The sequence below is a fragment of the Ochotona princeps genome, chromosome 8 (genome assembly GCF_030435755.1).
Source record: "Ochotona princeps isolate mOchPri1 chromosome 8, mOchPri1.hap1, whole genome shotgun sequence".
NCBI classification, from domain to species: Eukaryota; Metazoa; Chordata; class Mammalia; order Lagomorpha; family Ochotonidae; genus Ochotona; species Ochotona princeps.
Window position 1 is genome coordinate 14,293,139 of NC_080839.1, and position 14,763 is coordinate 14,307,901.

Here is a 14,763-nt window from a genome sequence, read left to right on the forward strand (position 1 = left end):
AGCCAAGACCTGAACCCAGGCATTCTAATACAGATATTGATATTCCCAGTTGTGGCCTAATCACTACACCAAATACCAATCGTCACTCTTTTTAAAAGATTTATTTATTTTTATTGGAAAGTCAGATATACAGAGAGGAGGAGAGACAGAAAGATCTTCTGTCTGCTGGTTCATTTCCCCAAGTAGTCAATTCAAAACCAAGAGCCAGGAGCCAGGATCTAGAAGCCAGGGGCTTATTTGGGGTCTCCCACGCGGGTACAGGGTTCCAAGGCTTTGGGCCATCCTCGACTGCTTTCCCAGGCCACAAGCAGGGAGCTGGATGGGAAGTGGAGTAGTGGGGATATGAACTGGTACCCATATGGGATCCCGGCACATTCAAGGTGAGGATTTAGCCACTAGGTTATCCTGTTGGGCCCCATCATGGGGGTGTTGGTGTAATGGTATATCTGACTAATCCTCTGCCTGTTGCATTGGTATCCTATATGGGACCAGTTCATGTCCTGGTTGCTCCACTTCTGATCCAGCTCGCTGCTTATGGCCTACAAAAGCAGCAGAGTGTGGCTCAAGCTTGGATCCATGTACCCACTGCTGGAGGCGAGGGGAAGAAGCTCCTGGCTCCTGGCTTCAAGTCAACTTGGTTCCGGATGTGAAACAGAGTAAAGAAAGTGTGGTGGGGAGTGAACTGGAAGATGAAAAACTTCTTTCTCTCCTTCTCTATGTAAAAATCTGCATTTCAAATAGAAACAAATAAGTCTTTAAAATTGTTATTTTATTGCTGAGTAATAATGCTCACATGATTCAGAAGGCAGACTGTATGGAAAGGATATGGGAAGATGTCTTATTTCCACTCCCATCTCTCCATGTCTCTTCAGTCCCCTACAGAAACTTTAATCATTTCCGGTAGCTTCCAGAATTTTTCAAATCGAAAACAATAAGGACATCAGAGTGTGTTGTCTTTATCCATGCCCTTCATCACATAAAATCATGCAGTTGCTGGTTCTAAAGTGTCAGCATATGTTAGGGAGGATTTCATATCGATGCACGGTGCTTTACCACTCTTATAAAGCTGCATGGTATTCCTTGTACTTAGCCAGTCTCCTGAGGATTGGTTTAGTATGTAATCATGGATACACTTCACCTGAGTGAAGAGACATCACTCAGGATATGTCCCCAGAGATGAAATTCCTGGGTCAGAGAGAAAGTACATTTTATTTTTTTTACAGCTAATATCACATTTTTCCAAAAATATATTTATTTTTATTTGAAAGACAGATTTTATCGGGTAAGGAGAGACAGAGTTCTTTCATCCACTGGTTCATTCCCCAAATGGCCACAATGGCTGGAGCTGAGCCGATCTGAAGCCAGGAGCCAAATTGTGACATAGTGGGTTAAGTTGCTACCTGTGATGCCAGCATCCTGTTTATGTCCCATATAGGCATGATTTGTGTCCCATATAGGCATCATTTGTGTCCCAGTTGCTCTACTTCCAGTCCAGTTCCCTGCTGATTCACCTGGAAAAGCACAGAAGATGGCCCATGTGCTTGAAACTCTGCCACCCATCTAGGAGACCTGGAAGAAACTCTTGGTTTCTGTTTTCAGATTGGCCCAGTCTTGGCTGTTGCGGCTATTTGGGGAGTGAATAAGTGGATGGAAGACCTGTCTCTGCCTCTCTCTCTGTTTCACTAACTCTGCCTTCCAATAATAAAGAAACTTTTACATATTAAACAAACCTTTAAAAATTATTTGGATAAGAGAGGGTGCTCCATTCATTGGTTCACTCTCCAGATGCCTGCATCAGGTAGGGCTGGAGCCAGGAGCTAGGAACACATCCCAAGTCTCCTATGTGAATGGCAGAGATTCACCTGCTGTCTCCCAGGATCTGCGTTGTTCACACTTGATCTTAGCCAAAAGGCTGAGAAGTGATCTGCATTGTTCAAAAATTGGAATTTGGAGCTGGAGTTGGATATTGAACCCACATATTCAATGTTGGATATGGCATCTTAACTATTAGGGCAAACATCCCCCCATCACTGGGTTTCAATTAGACTTTATTATCATGAGTAAAGCTGAGCATCTTGTATACTTCTCAAACTCTAATGATTTTCCTTTTTCTATGAACGCCCTGTAAGTATACTTTGTCTATTGTTTTGTTTGATTTCTGTTTTTTTTTCTTTTCTAGTATTTTGAGAGAGTTCTTTATATGGCAAGCAAATTACTCCATAACCTGAGATGTAATTTATAACATTGCCCTCCAATTTGTGTTATGTTTTGACTTTGTTTATGATGACTTCTGCAACCCTAAGATTTTGATTTTTGTATAACTCATTATTTTCTCATTTATTCATGTATTTGAAAGGCAGACCGAGTAAGGGAGGGGCCAACAGAGAGAAAGAGAGAAAAAGAGAAAGAGAGAGAGAGAGAGAGAGAGAGAGAGAGAGAGAGAGAGAGAGTTTCCATCCTCTGGCTCACTTACAGTGGTCAGGGCTGGGCCAGGCCAAGGACAGGAGCCTGGAATGCCACCTGGGTCCCCATGTGTAATACAGACTCAAGTACTTGGGCCATCATCCACTGCTTTCCCAGGCACAGGAGCAGGGAGCTGGGTCAGAACTGGAGTAGCAAGGAGTAGCACTTAACTTGCTGCACTGTGATGCTGGTTCTTGTGTCATTAGTTTTTATACCTCCATGGTTTGGCTCATTATGGTTCATCTACCTGGAGTGCCCTTTCTTTGCTACCTCTACTCCTTCCGTCTTGACTCATTTGCCATACCCATGGACGCTGTGTTTCCCAGCAGATTTTTGCCACTTCTTCCTGTAATAAAGACCACTCCTTTGTTAACTTTATCTTGCTTCTACTTGTCATGTAGCCTTATTTTGTTGTATGTATCTGCCTTTACATCTAACAAGGAACTCTACTTTTCTTATCTCTATATTTCCAGCCCCTAGTATTTGTTTCATAGATGTTGGCTGAGTAAGTGGATTGAGTAATCACTGGCAGCTGTTACTAGCAGCCCCTACTCTCTATAATGTGTCAACTGAACCTGCTTTCCAGATGAAACTTGTACACCAAGTACCCTGTTATTGAAAAAAAGGAGTGGAGGCATGAGTGGGGATGCATGTCTTTGTATCCAGGGGTGTTTCCTGCCTCTTTCCTGCACTCAGCAAGAATTAGGTTTCTAGCTCCCCGTTTATCTTTGTCTTTCTGTGTCATATCCAAGAAAAGCCAATAAGCAGGGAAGAATTTTTTTCCAGTAAGGTTTATTTCATAACCATTACAAACAATGTGATCATACTTTTTTATCCACAATTATCCCCATTTAAATAACTCAAGCCCAAACTGATATATATCCAGCCTTGTTGAAAGGATTTGATACAGACAGCACAGGAATTCAGATTAAACTGATTCCATAAATACTGAAGATGGTGTTGCCTCTGGTCTCCTTGAATTAAATAGACCACCCTATCAATAAATACATAAATAGATAATTTAGTGGTTGTTCATAGAAGCTGGGTGACAAGAGGGTTTCTTTGAATTGTATTGGGCTGACATTGTATGAGTAGCAGAGGTGGGAGAGGCTGGCCCAGCAGAAGGTTCTACAAGGGAGCTCCTTCTGCCAGCCCGCGGGAAAGCATGCTTCTGAGTTCTTGAAGGTAGGCAGTGAGGCATCACAACGTGTTCCCCTTCTATCAGCCACAGTGTTGAGTACATTCAGAACCTGCAGATCTTCCATGGAGGGCTCTCTTTAGGAAGACACAAACTCCATGCTGAAGTCAGTTATATCTCTGCCACCAATGTTTTTTCCCAGGAAGACCGGCATGTTCTGGGCCTGAGAGGTGCTGATGTACCAGTTGGGGAACTGGGCAGACTCAAATTCCACCTTGTCCTTGATTTCTATCTTGTTGAAGACAAATCGCTTTTCCATCTTCTTCCTTGGGTAATGGTTGGGGTCTACGCTCTGCAGCAAAACAGAAACAAGACATTTTGTGAGATGAGGGTCAAAGACACCAGGGTAGAGATGACCTCCTGTTTGGTTGGAATGTGAATGGCAGGTTGTAGGACCAGAAGGCAGGCTCCTAAGTTATCTTTAAGGTCTCCAACGTCCCATGTGGCTCTTGTAAGAATCTTTCATTTTCTTAATCTTAGGATCAAATTCTGGGGAACATCTTGTGGGTGAGGAAAAAAAAATATTAGGGGTAGGTGTTGTGGTTCAGCAAGTTAAACCACTTCTGCAGGACACCTGCGTGTCTTAGTAGAGTACCTGGTTCAAGTCCCAGCTACTAATCTGTTCCAGCTGCCTGTTAATATATTCTGGGAGGCAGCAAGTAGTGGCTCAAGTGCTTTTTCTCCTGCAATCCCTGTGGGAACACCCATACTGAATCTGGGGCTGCCAGCTATGGTCAGCCTCAGCTGCTTTGGGAGTGAGCCAGTAGATGGAAAATTTTTGTTTCTATGTTCTGCCTTTCTAATATAGGAAAAAAATTAAATAAACATTAAAAAGAAACATTAACATTAAGCCAAAGTTTCCAGGTATACCTAGAAGCTTTTACTAGTCGACAGGTACTTTTTCATTTATCTTTCTTGGTGGATCCAGATAGAATGAGATCAACTTAGAAATGAAGCTTTTTTGGGCCCAGCGGCGTGGCCTAGCGGCTAAAGTCCTCGCCTTAAAAGCCCCGGGATCCCATATGGGTGTTGGTTCTGGTCCCGGCAGCTCCACTTCCCATCCAGCTCCCTGCTTGTGGCCTGGGAAAGCAGTTGAGGACGGCCCAATGCATTGGGACACTGCACCCGTGTGGGAGACCCGGAAGAGGTTCCTGGTTCCCGGCATCGGATCGGCGCGCATCGGCCCGTTGCGGCTCACTTGGGGAGTGAATCATTGGACGGAAGATCTTCCTCTCTGTCTCTCCTCCTCTGTGTATATCTGGCTGTAATAAAATGAATAAATCTTTAAAAAAAAAAAAGAAATGAAGCTTTTTGCTAGGAAACCTGGTGGTGGTTGTGGTGGAGGAGGGACATTCTGAAAATGACGTGGAGACTGGAGACCCATTCTTTCAATTGTTTGGCTCCTTAAAGTGCCTCCTACCAACTGAGAGCAACCCCAAGCTTGTACAAGGATGTTTCCAAAACTTTGTGGGAAAGAACTGGAAGATCTGTTTGTCTTGTTGCAAATAGGTGACAGGGGAACAGATGGCTGTGATGGCCAGGCTGTCCTAGAATAGGCTGAGGAGGGGCTCAGCCTTGGTCCCCACTCACCTCCAGCTGCAGGGTGGGCTTCTCGTCTTTCATCACACAGGACAGATACAGATTCTTCCCCCTGAGGCCCAGCGCTACAGGTATCTTGTCAATACTTTCTTCTCCTTGTACAAAGTTCATAGAAAACACCACTAAAGAAAGGAAAAGAATCCTGTGGTCAGGGACATGGCAGTGCAGGGCCGACTCAACTGCTGGACCCCACATGTAGAACTCACACAAACTGAGCATCCTCTGTGGGAGCCCACAGTAAGGTTCCTTTGGCCTAGCAGACAAGGTTACTGGGCTTCCCACAGCTAACAGTAGGGTCACTTGGTTGATTCAGGCTTTTTCCCCAAAAGGTCAGAAGGTTCCTATTTGAAGGTGCCTTTTCATAGCAGCAATGAAGAGTGAATGAGATCCCAAAAAGAGGAAGCTCTGTTGTCTCTGGCAGGCAGCATGCCCATCAGTGTGAGCAGAGCAATTTGGTCTATGTGAAAGGCAAGGGTAGAACTTAACACCAGGCTCCTCAAAAGGCATCAGGCAGCAAAGTTCTTTTGGGATTTAGAGCAGCAAGTGGAGAGAATTGGGAGAAGAGAGGCTTAGCTGTGACTATGGCTCCCAAAAGAGACACACATGTTTATCTTCCTGAGTCACAGCAGTCTGTTGGCCCCGGGGCCACTCTCACTGCTCAACTCTAAAGACACAGGCTTCTCCTAGACTGGTGAGAGCAGGAAGCTGTCCTCTGAGTGATCCTGTTCTTCCTAGGAAACCAGGCTGCTGCCTTGTCCACACCTGGCAAATAGGCCTCAGGCACAGGGGCATGGTGCCAAGGAGCTCAGCACTGCTGATGATGAACTCAACACACTCGGAACGTTTGCCAGTGACAGCCAACAGATACAAGTTCCTGCTGGTTAGTCAAATTTCCCTTTAAGGAAGCTTGTGGTATCAGATAATAAGGATGTTGGGGGTAAAGGGGCAGAGCTAGGAATGGGAAAGCACATTTTATCTTCTCCACTCTTCTAGTCTCAACCTCAACATAGGAAAAAGGATCCCACAGGCAGTTAGGGCATGTCCATCAAAGCTAATAGCTTTAACATTGCAGGATCTCAACTGACTTGCTGAATGATGGCGTCAGGGGTACATGAGCAGACTGACTCCAAGTCACACCCTTTGCTAACAAATGAACGTGCCAAGGCTGCCCAGGAGGCAAGGAAGGGAAACCAGGACATGTCCAGTTACCTTGTTGGTTCAGATTCTGTGCACTGAGGTGGAGAGCTCTCAGCTCATAGGACTCTGACAACGTCAAGCATTTTTGGTGTGCATCCCGGAGCTTGCAGTGCAGTGACTGTATTGCATCACACTCAAAACTGTCATCCTCTGTATCATAGAGAAGTTCTGAAACAGAGAGCACAGATGTTATTTCAGCAGGGAATTGGAAGCGCCAACCTAGCGATCTGAGAGAGTAGGATTTGCTTTCTTGTAAGGACACCTAAGCATGGATGGTCAAGGTTCCTTTACAACATTGGTTATGGCAGTGTTGGCAGTGGGGTGGGTAGGAACCAGGATGATGGCTCCATAAGATGTGGGTTCAAATTTCCGAGCTGTGGTCATGCACAGTGGGCCAGTCTTGGAGCTCTAATGTGTGAATCATAGCTGCTGATGACACCAGTCCTATGCTGGGCTTGTGGAACTTGCAGGTGATAAGGCAAATGAAAAGAGTTGTGAGAGTGAGCAGTTACCAAGGACATTTTTGAAGTGTAGTTTCAACTAAAAGATGAATTTAGTTTCTAGGTTTGTTTTGTTTTCCTTTTCTTGATGGGGGGGACTTCTATCTCTAAAGGGATTCAAATTAGTGGGAGAGGAAGGGCTTTAGGTGACTGTTGAGCCACACATTCTGAGAAGGAGGAAAGCTGTACTATCTGCTCTCAGTTCTCATGAAGTACCTTCTTCAAAGATTAAGGAGAAGAAAGTCCTCAGACCGCCATCCTGGAAGGCCAGAGGGCAGGGAACTGCTTTCTTCTTCAGCTTCTCCAGAGACACGATGATCGACAAGACCTGTTGGAAACTCTTGTTGTGGTAGCCAGGGGAGATGTGCAGCTGGATGCCCTCATCCGGGTCCAGGAGGTAGCTCTGTGGAGAAACCGAGGCAGCCAGTGAGTGTGTCAGGCAACAACAGAAAGGAGGAGGGACCTCAGAGGCAGCTGAGTTTCTAACCATGACCCCGTCTCTCTGATGCTTAGGGAGGTTAAACTGCTCACAGGTAGTTTAGAGGCAGACCCAAAACCAGGATGTGGGTTTTTAAGATACCCTGTAGACTATTCTTTTAGAATGAATCCTGTTTCTACTTTGTATATGTGCCTCATCCTCGCTTTCTATCTACTTTAGCCTTTTATCTTCATATCCCTAATGCTCTAACAGTACTCAAGACAATGATGATCGTAACACTTTCTCTGCTTGTGCTCACTCAACATGTTCTCATTTATTCTACACAGACCTTTCTTGCAGAAGGCTACTGCACTGGAATTCTGCAAAATACTGTAAAAAAGGTGACAACTTGTGGGATAAGTTACCACTTTCAAGTTATCCAAAGAAACTCCATGTAAAGGCTTAACTGAGATCCCTCTGAGTCTCAATAATGGCAGAAAAGCTTGATGAATGGTAAAAGGAAAGCCTAGCATGGGAGAAGTTCACACATGGAGAGAAGGTGAGGGGCGATGGCCAGGACTGGAGTCAACCAGTGAAGCTGAGCCTCAGATTTTTAAAGAAATATGTGTTTAGCAAGACTGAGGAGAGGACTGGGTTATGAGGGTAAGGGAAGCTATCAAGAACTGGAAAAAAAAAATAAAAGTCAAGGCACCAACTGACAAGAAGGGCCAGCTGGAGGTTGGCATGGCTCCGTGTAGGGTTGAGGATTTGAAAAATGTTTTAGAACCGCTGATTTTAGGGTGTCAGGATTTTTGGGACCATTTAGCTCATGCCTTGTATTTTCCAGATGAGGTCCAAAGATGTGAAATGACTCATACAAGATCAAAGAGTAAAGGAAAATATTTAAACTCTCAGTTTATCTCTTATTATTATATCATTTATGAATTATTGTCATAAGCTCCACCCCAGTGAACAAAACACTATTCTAACCTAAAGCAGCTAGACACATGTTAGTTTTCAAGGTTACCTCTGGAGTTTTAGAGTTTGATCCAACTGACTAGTGTAAGTTGATTCCATTTCCTTTAAAAGAAGAATCAAATTCATGTTGGAAACTTGGCTGTCCTCCTGGCATGAATTGGCAAGTATGATCACCTCTACCTCCACTCCCAGCATGGGTATCATCACTAAGCCTTAGTGAGTGACTGTGGCTGACTGGGAGCTGCCTAGTAGCCAAGTCAGTATGAGGTGCAGCCTGGACCCGTCTCATTGGGAGAAGAGGGAATGATTCTAGCACAGAATGCCAGAAGAAGGTGGTCCAGAACCTGTTTCTTTGAATTTTCCCCAAGTCTGAGCCCCATAGGTTGGGAGCTGAGCCCATAATCTTACCTTCATACTTTTGGGATCATTTTCCTCAAAAAACAAGTCATTCTCACTGCCGCTGTAATAAAAGCAAAGACATGGCTCAATTATGTCTCCTAAACAGACTCAACTTTCCTTCTCTGAATACTAATCTTCACTGTTCATCAAGTTACAAACTGTACGTCCTTTGAAACTACCTGGCAAAATGTTGATCCCAGCTGGATACTGAGTCTTAAATGCTAACCCAGCAGATTCAGATTAAATCTGAGCTCTCCCTCTCACCCAGGCCAAACAACAAACTTGGAATCTTTTCTTTCAATTTGTCATCTGCAGCAGTAATACTTAGCTGATGTCTGGGTCCTAACACTGGACTTAGAGTGAGAAATTGGTCTTTAAACCAGGTTCACTTGGAATCCTTCTTGTAATTGTGAAGGAGGCAGTTTGGGAGACACTTCTAGTCTCCAAGTACAGACAATTCTATGTTCTTGTAAGAGAAGCCTCATTTACCTATCTGACCCACCCAGTCTCCCTACTCACCTGTGGTAAGCCGTCATCTCACTGGCGAGTTCGGGTACTATTGCCATGGTTGTCCTAGAGACCTGTGTAAAGAGGAGAAAGTGAGTGACCACTTGCAGTGCAGTTGCCATGAAGGCATCGTCGCATAATGAGCTTCTGTCATCTAGAATATGGCAGGCATGCAAAGGTAACGATCTCTGAACAAATGAGTGAATGCATGGGGGAGCATTCACTTGGAATCCAGAGAAAAGAAATTGCTAAAGCAAACCCAAGCAAGCAATGTATTGCTAGGAGACATGGATCTTGGTAATGTTAGTTGCTAGATAAGCTGTCTCCATGCCTGGAGTATTTCATGTATCACAAAAGTACAGTATAAAGAGCAGTTTTACAGTTTTGCAAAAAAAAAAAAAAAAAAAAAAAACCCAGCTCCTAAGCTTAGAGGGAGGAATAAGAAGAGAGAGAGAGAGAGAGAGAGAGAGAGAGAGAGAGAGACCCTTAGGATTTAGTTTTAAACAAGAACAAGGTAAAGTCATACTTGAACAATAAAGAGTGGCTGCAAAGAATTTCAAAGTGATCTGTGATGCCTTGTGCTTCGAGCTGCAGAGAGTTTCCTCGTGCCCTGAAGAGATTTGTCCTCTGCCAGTTTCTCCCTTACTGTTTTATGGTCTCCAAAAGCAGAAGTGGAGAGCTGAGAAAATTTTTCTGTTGGTTAGCTTATTTCACAACCACATCAAGGGTGGGGTGGGGTTGGGGAAGGATCCATGGGAACTTGTGGGGAAAGGAGCTGCTGAGATGAAACCATTCTCTAGCCATTGGAAGAACAAGAAGTAGCAAATTATGACACATCTTGCAAGGTTGTTATCATCATACAAATACACATCATTTTGTGACAACTACCGTGCAAATGATGTCAATATTAAAATAATGGATTTTCCTGAGTAAGAAAAATGTTTTATTTGGGAATTTCTGGGGCAAAGTGGAGGCCTTGCAGAATCCAGTCCTTGGTAAACCATATGCACTACAAGAAATCAAAACTTATCTAATGAATAATTTTTCATGAGTTTGATAAACAGCAATCAATTTTCAATTCTGAGCCATCATAGATTTGGGCTTTTTTGAGTGGCCTGATAGATTTCTCTGCTCTGTGTTTACAGAATTCCCTTTGCAATGTAAGCACTGGTTTCCCAAGTTATACTGAAGGAAATGCTACCTTCCTTGGAGCACATATGGCGGGACCTGCAGGATCTGGAGATCCGGTGGTTTTCTGGGTTATTCTGACAGAGAGCACAGATATGTCTTCAGTGTGCTACTGTGATTACAGGTTGAGTGAAGGAGGATGTGAGCAGTGACGGGAACGGGCCTGAGCATCAGCTCTTTGTCAGTCCATTCTGTTTCTGGGACCTGGACTGTAGATTGGGAACTTTGAGGTACTTCCACTTCACCATCTTTCTAAGTGTAATGTTCCAGAATCTCAGAATCTGCCAGCTGAAAGTAACTATATGCTTGTTTGGGAACATACAGACTATTACTCAGATTGTTGTTTGAATGTGAACAGTGTTAGAAAAAAACCAAGAAGAGACTCATTTAATGTCACCATGTGATTGAAGTGTTAGTCTTTAGGTTGGCCAAATCCCTGATTCTTTCTTCTCAGGGGAAATTTTGGAACTATAGGGAAAATGCCCTTTGACGTTAATAGTCTCTACAATTCTGGTCTCATCCGGATCCCATAGCTTGAACACCATCATAGGAACTGAAACAACTTGTGTGAAGCATGCAGATTGCATAATGTGTGCTTCAAACCCCATCTCCCCTCACCACTGCCACTTCCTGCAGGTCATCAATATGTGGAAACATCTCACAATAGAAAGCAGTGGAGAAGGGTCAATGATGGAGATGGCAATGAGGACCCAAGGAAATAGAGCAAGTAGAAATGGGAAGTTGGCAACTCCAGAATTTCATGGGAAGCTCCAAATTTTGGGGATTTTTGCAGTATTTTAATCACTCAAACCCTTTGGTACCTCTCTGCTCAACTATGTCATTCCTCTAAGACATAAAATCAGCATTTCTTCAAAGCAGCAAGTGCTACCTACCTCTGTTGATTTCCTACCTCTGTTATCAAGACTGGCATGATTCCACTGATTAGCAATCCTCATTGATTCTGAAGAAGATGAAAGAAGTGATCAAGAGTTGTTCTTAGGTTACCAGAGGTACATTTGGTGATATCTGCCGTCTGCAGTGGAGCCATTCTTTCTTTGTTCATTCTCTTGCTAACAATACAACTAAGCAATGCATGTTTCCTCCATTTTCCAAAACCCCATTTATTCTTGGCATTGATTCCCTAAGATTGTTGTTAAGATTCTGTTGTCTTCCTCCCATCATTTGCTTGAGCTCTTCTGGTGTGAAAATATAAACAATGTCCTAGGAACCCACATCTGTTCCTGTAGACACTTCTTTCTGCTTCTGGGATGATGAGGGACTGGGAAATATGATTTTGAGTGTTGTGACCTTGGCCTTTATCTTTACTGCCATCATCTCCAACAGTTTTGTTTTCCTCTTGGAATAAGGTATTTACAGAAGGGGCAGGCAGACTTCAAGATCTAAAACTTCTTGGTCTAAAACAATGAGAGTTTTGAGGTCTAAGCAATGACCATGTGAAGTATTATTTTGCTTTCCACTGCTGGCTTTTCCTGCTGCCTGAATTTCCAGTTTATCTCCGGAGGCCTGAGATAGCTTGACTTTGTTTTGGATTGTGCCCTTGAAGTCCCTGGTTGAGTAAGGTGGATGGCAGAACTTCCCCCCTTGATGCCTCTTTTCTCACAGGTAATAGGTATAAGAGAGTGAACTATGAGCAGAGGGCTCTGGTACCACTTATTTCATGGTTTTAGAAAAATTCTCTGTAGAGATCATATGGAAAGATTGTTTTTTAACCTTGGAGCGATGAGATCATCAGCATGTCAGAACTATAAAAGCCACTTAAGCAGTATTCTCAAAACATGTTCCACATCAGGGACACTGGGATGACATCAGCTAGGCGCCCCCCATCCCTGGGTTCTGATGTGATTGGGCCGATGGGAGTGGTTCTCAATTCTTCTCTCCCCACACTCCCCACGTATAGGAAGAAAAAAGGAGATTTGAAACAGTTGTCTCATCCACTTTCTGCCATTCCTAAACTCTCCCCACCCTAATCAGTGGTCCATATGGGCATCTATCCTACTTAACTATGTAAATACCATCAAAAATAAAATAAATTTATTATTTAAAAAAGGAAAACTATAGTTAAGTAACTGTTGAGTTGGTAATGGAAGTAAAAGACAACCTGATTCACATATGCTCAAGGAAGTAATTTCATGCACCTAAAAACTGTGCAACTATTACAAATATTTGAAATAGTTTGTATTTTAAGTTAAATCTAAGTGAAATAAGGCAATTGGGAAATAGAATGCTAATTAACAAAAGTGTGCTTCAAGATTTATAGCTTTGGATTAGCTGCACATTATTGAATATGAAATCGTGTAAATTGATGAAACTCACCATTTTCACTGAGCAGCGAAGCAATTATATTTGACAGAGAACCTAAGACATGTCCACTATTAGTATTTTAGGTCTTCTATGTCTTAATTTAACATATATTAATGTGTAAACATTTGTGAATGTTTTCAGGTCATAATAATTTTCAACAAAAGTGATTCATGTTTCTGTTAAACCAAATTTAATTTTCTTTTGATGTGTTTTTTCTTAGAAAAAAAAGCCATATAGTAAATGTTTTAGGGGCAACTATTTAACTTTGCCATGGTTTCAAGGAAGTAGTCATTGATAATATACAAATGAATGGCTTGGTTGGGATTGTCCTTCAGCTGACAGATTGTAGGTGCGTGTCTTCTACCATTGTGTCATGTCATTTTTCTTGGATGCAAATTAGGAAATAATATTTAAAAGTAAAAGCTTCCCTTTATTGAACAGCTACTAGTTACCAGAACTTTTTCTCAAATGGTCTTATTTAGTTATCACAATAACCTTTAAGATAGATAGTATTATCCCATTTCTCCTGTGGAGAGACGGAGGCTAGGAGTAGTAACTTATCTAAGACCTCTCATGTAGGAAGTATTGTAGTTATAGCTCAAGTATAGATTAGCTGAACCCAAACCAGATCTCTCTTTCCCAGTTTAAATGATAACACATGCAGAGACTTTCTTCAGTGGTCCAGTTAGATTCTAAACTACGTTGGTGGGCAGGGTCACGTATCTCAGCCACTCCGTGTCCATGCTATCGTTTTGGGAGTGAGTAAGCTCTGTTCCCATGCCCTTCCTCATTTCGCCTTCCAATGGTGGTGATATGCTGTCTGAATTTGCTGCTTTCATCTTCTCTCAGGGTGGCACTGGGACTTTCTGGAGAGGAGGTTTTAATTATCTGTATTCCCTTTTCTGACTTTTTCTTGCAACTGTTTACTTTGTTGCCTGCGACTGGAAACTCTGTTAGACTTCCCTTAACACTTTGTTAAAGCCCCTTTTAGTTTTAGTTTTTGAATTTTTTGTCCTTGGAATGATACTTTTATTTTTTCACCATGATGCTAAAAAAGTGTTTCTCACCTAAAATATTTGTTGTGTCTACTTTTCACTTCCTGGTTATTGCATAACTAAAGGTGATGTGGCCATTTTTCTTCTAATGTTTGTTTCCGTGTTACTTTCACTCCTTCAATAACTTCCTCCTTGTTGGTTGGAAATGATTTTCTCATCTGGTAAGGGAAGACTCAGTAAGGTCACTGAGGAGTTGCTGGGTGAAACGGTCAAACTGAGGACTCATGCGCACTGCTGAGCAATGTGGTGTGAGGACATCTGACTCTGTAAAGATGTCATACCCTTCTGAAAAAAGCAAAGCCTGCCTGCTCTCTGGGGAGATGTTCCAGAATTTGCCAATCTCTTATTTGAGATTCCTCTCTCTGTCCGGCATTAGAGAAAATCTCAGAACACCTCACAAGCAACCTGAGAGGCTATCAGGCAGAGACATTTTCCACAGTAGGTTATCACTTTGCTTGATAATTCCAGACAGGACTTATCAGGATCAACTGATGATGTGTACAAGCAGAAAGCCTTATATTAGAATTAGTCATGATTTTAGAAATATTTTCAAACTTTGTTTTCTAATATAAGGAGACCAAGGAGCTTTATAAATTTGTGGAAAAATAGGATGAAAGGTAAACTTATTTTGTTGCAAAGAAACTTGAAGTCCAGGACCCAGAGTGATGACCTGGTGACTTAATCTTTACCTTGACTCTGCCAGGATCCCATATGAGCACTGGTTCATGTCCCAGCTGCTCTACTTTCCATGCAGCTCGCTGCTTGTGGCCTGGGAAAGTGGAAGAGGATGGCCCAAAGCCGGGACCACGTGTCTGAATGGGAGACCCAGAAGAGAATACTGGCTCCTCTGCCTTTGGATCGGCTCAGCTCTGGCTGTTGCGGCCACCTGTGGGAATGAACAAGTGGACAAATCTTTCTCTTTGTATCTCCTTCTCTCTG

The 14,763-nt window shown here is 42.9% G+C and overlaps 1 protein-coding gene across 1 annotated transcript; it reads right to left on the reverse strand.

Annotated features, from left to right (window-relative positions):
* Positions 1–3,464: 3,464 nt before the first annotated feature.
* Positions 3,465–9,890, reverse strand: IL1B (interleukin 1 beta). The gene is made up of 7 exons (XM_004590743.3): positions 9,786–9,890; positions 9,272–9,333; positions 8,762–8,813; positions 7,174–7,360; positions 6,470–6,625; positions 5,252–5,382; positions 3,465–3,953 (listed from the first exon to the last, which is right to left on the reverse strand). Exons 2-7 carry the CDS (start codon positions 9,316–9,318, stop codon positions 3,741–3,743), a joined length of 786 nt encoding a protein of 261 aa, XP_004590800.2. The 5' UTR covers positions 9,319–9,333; positions 9,786–9,890; the 3' UTR covers positions 3,465–3,740.
* Between the last annotated feature and the right edge of the window lie 4,873 nt (positions 9,891–14,763).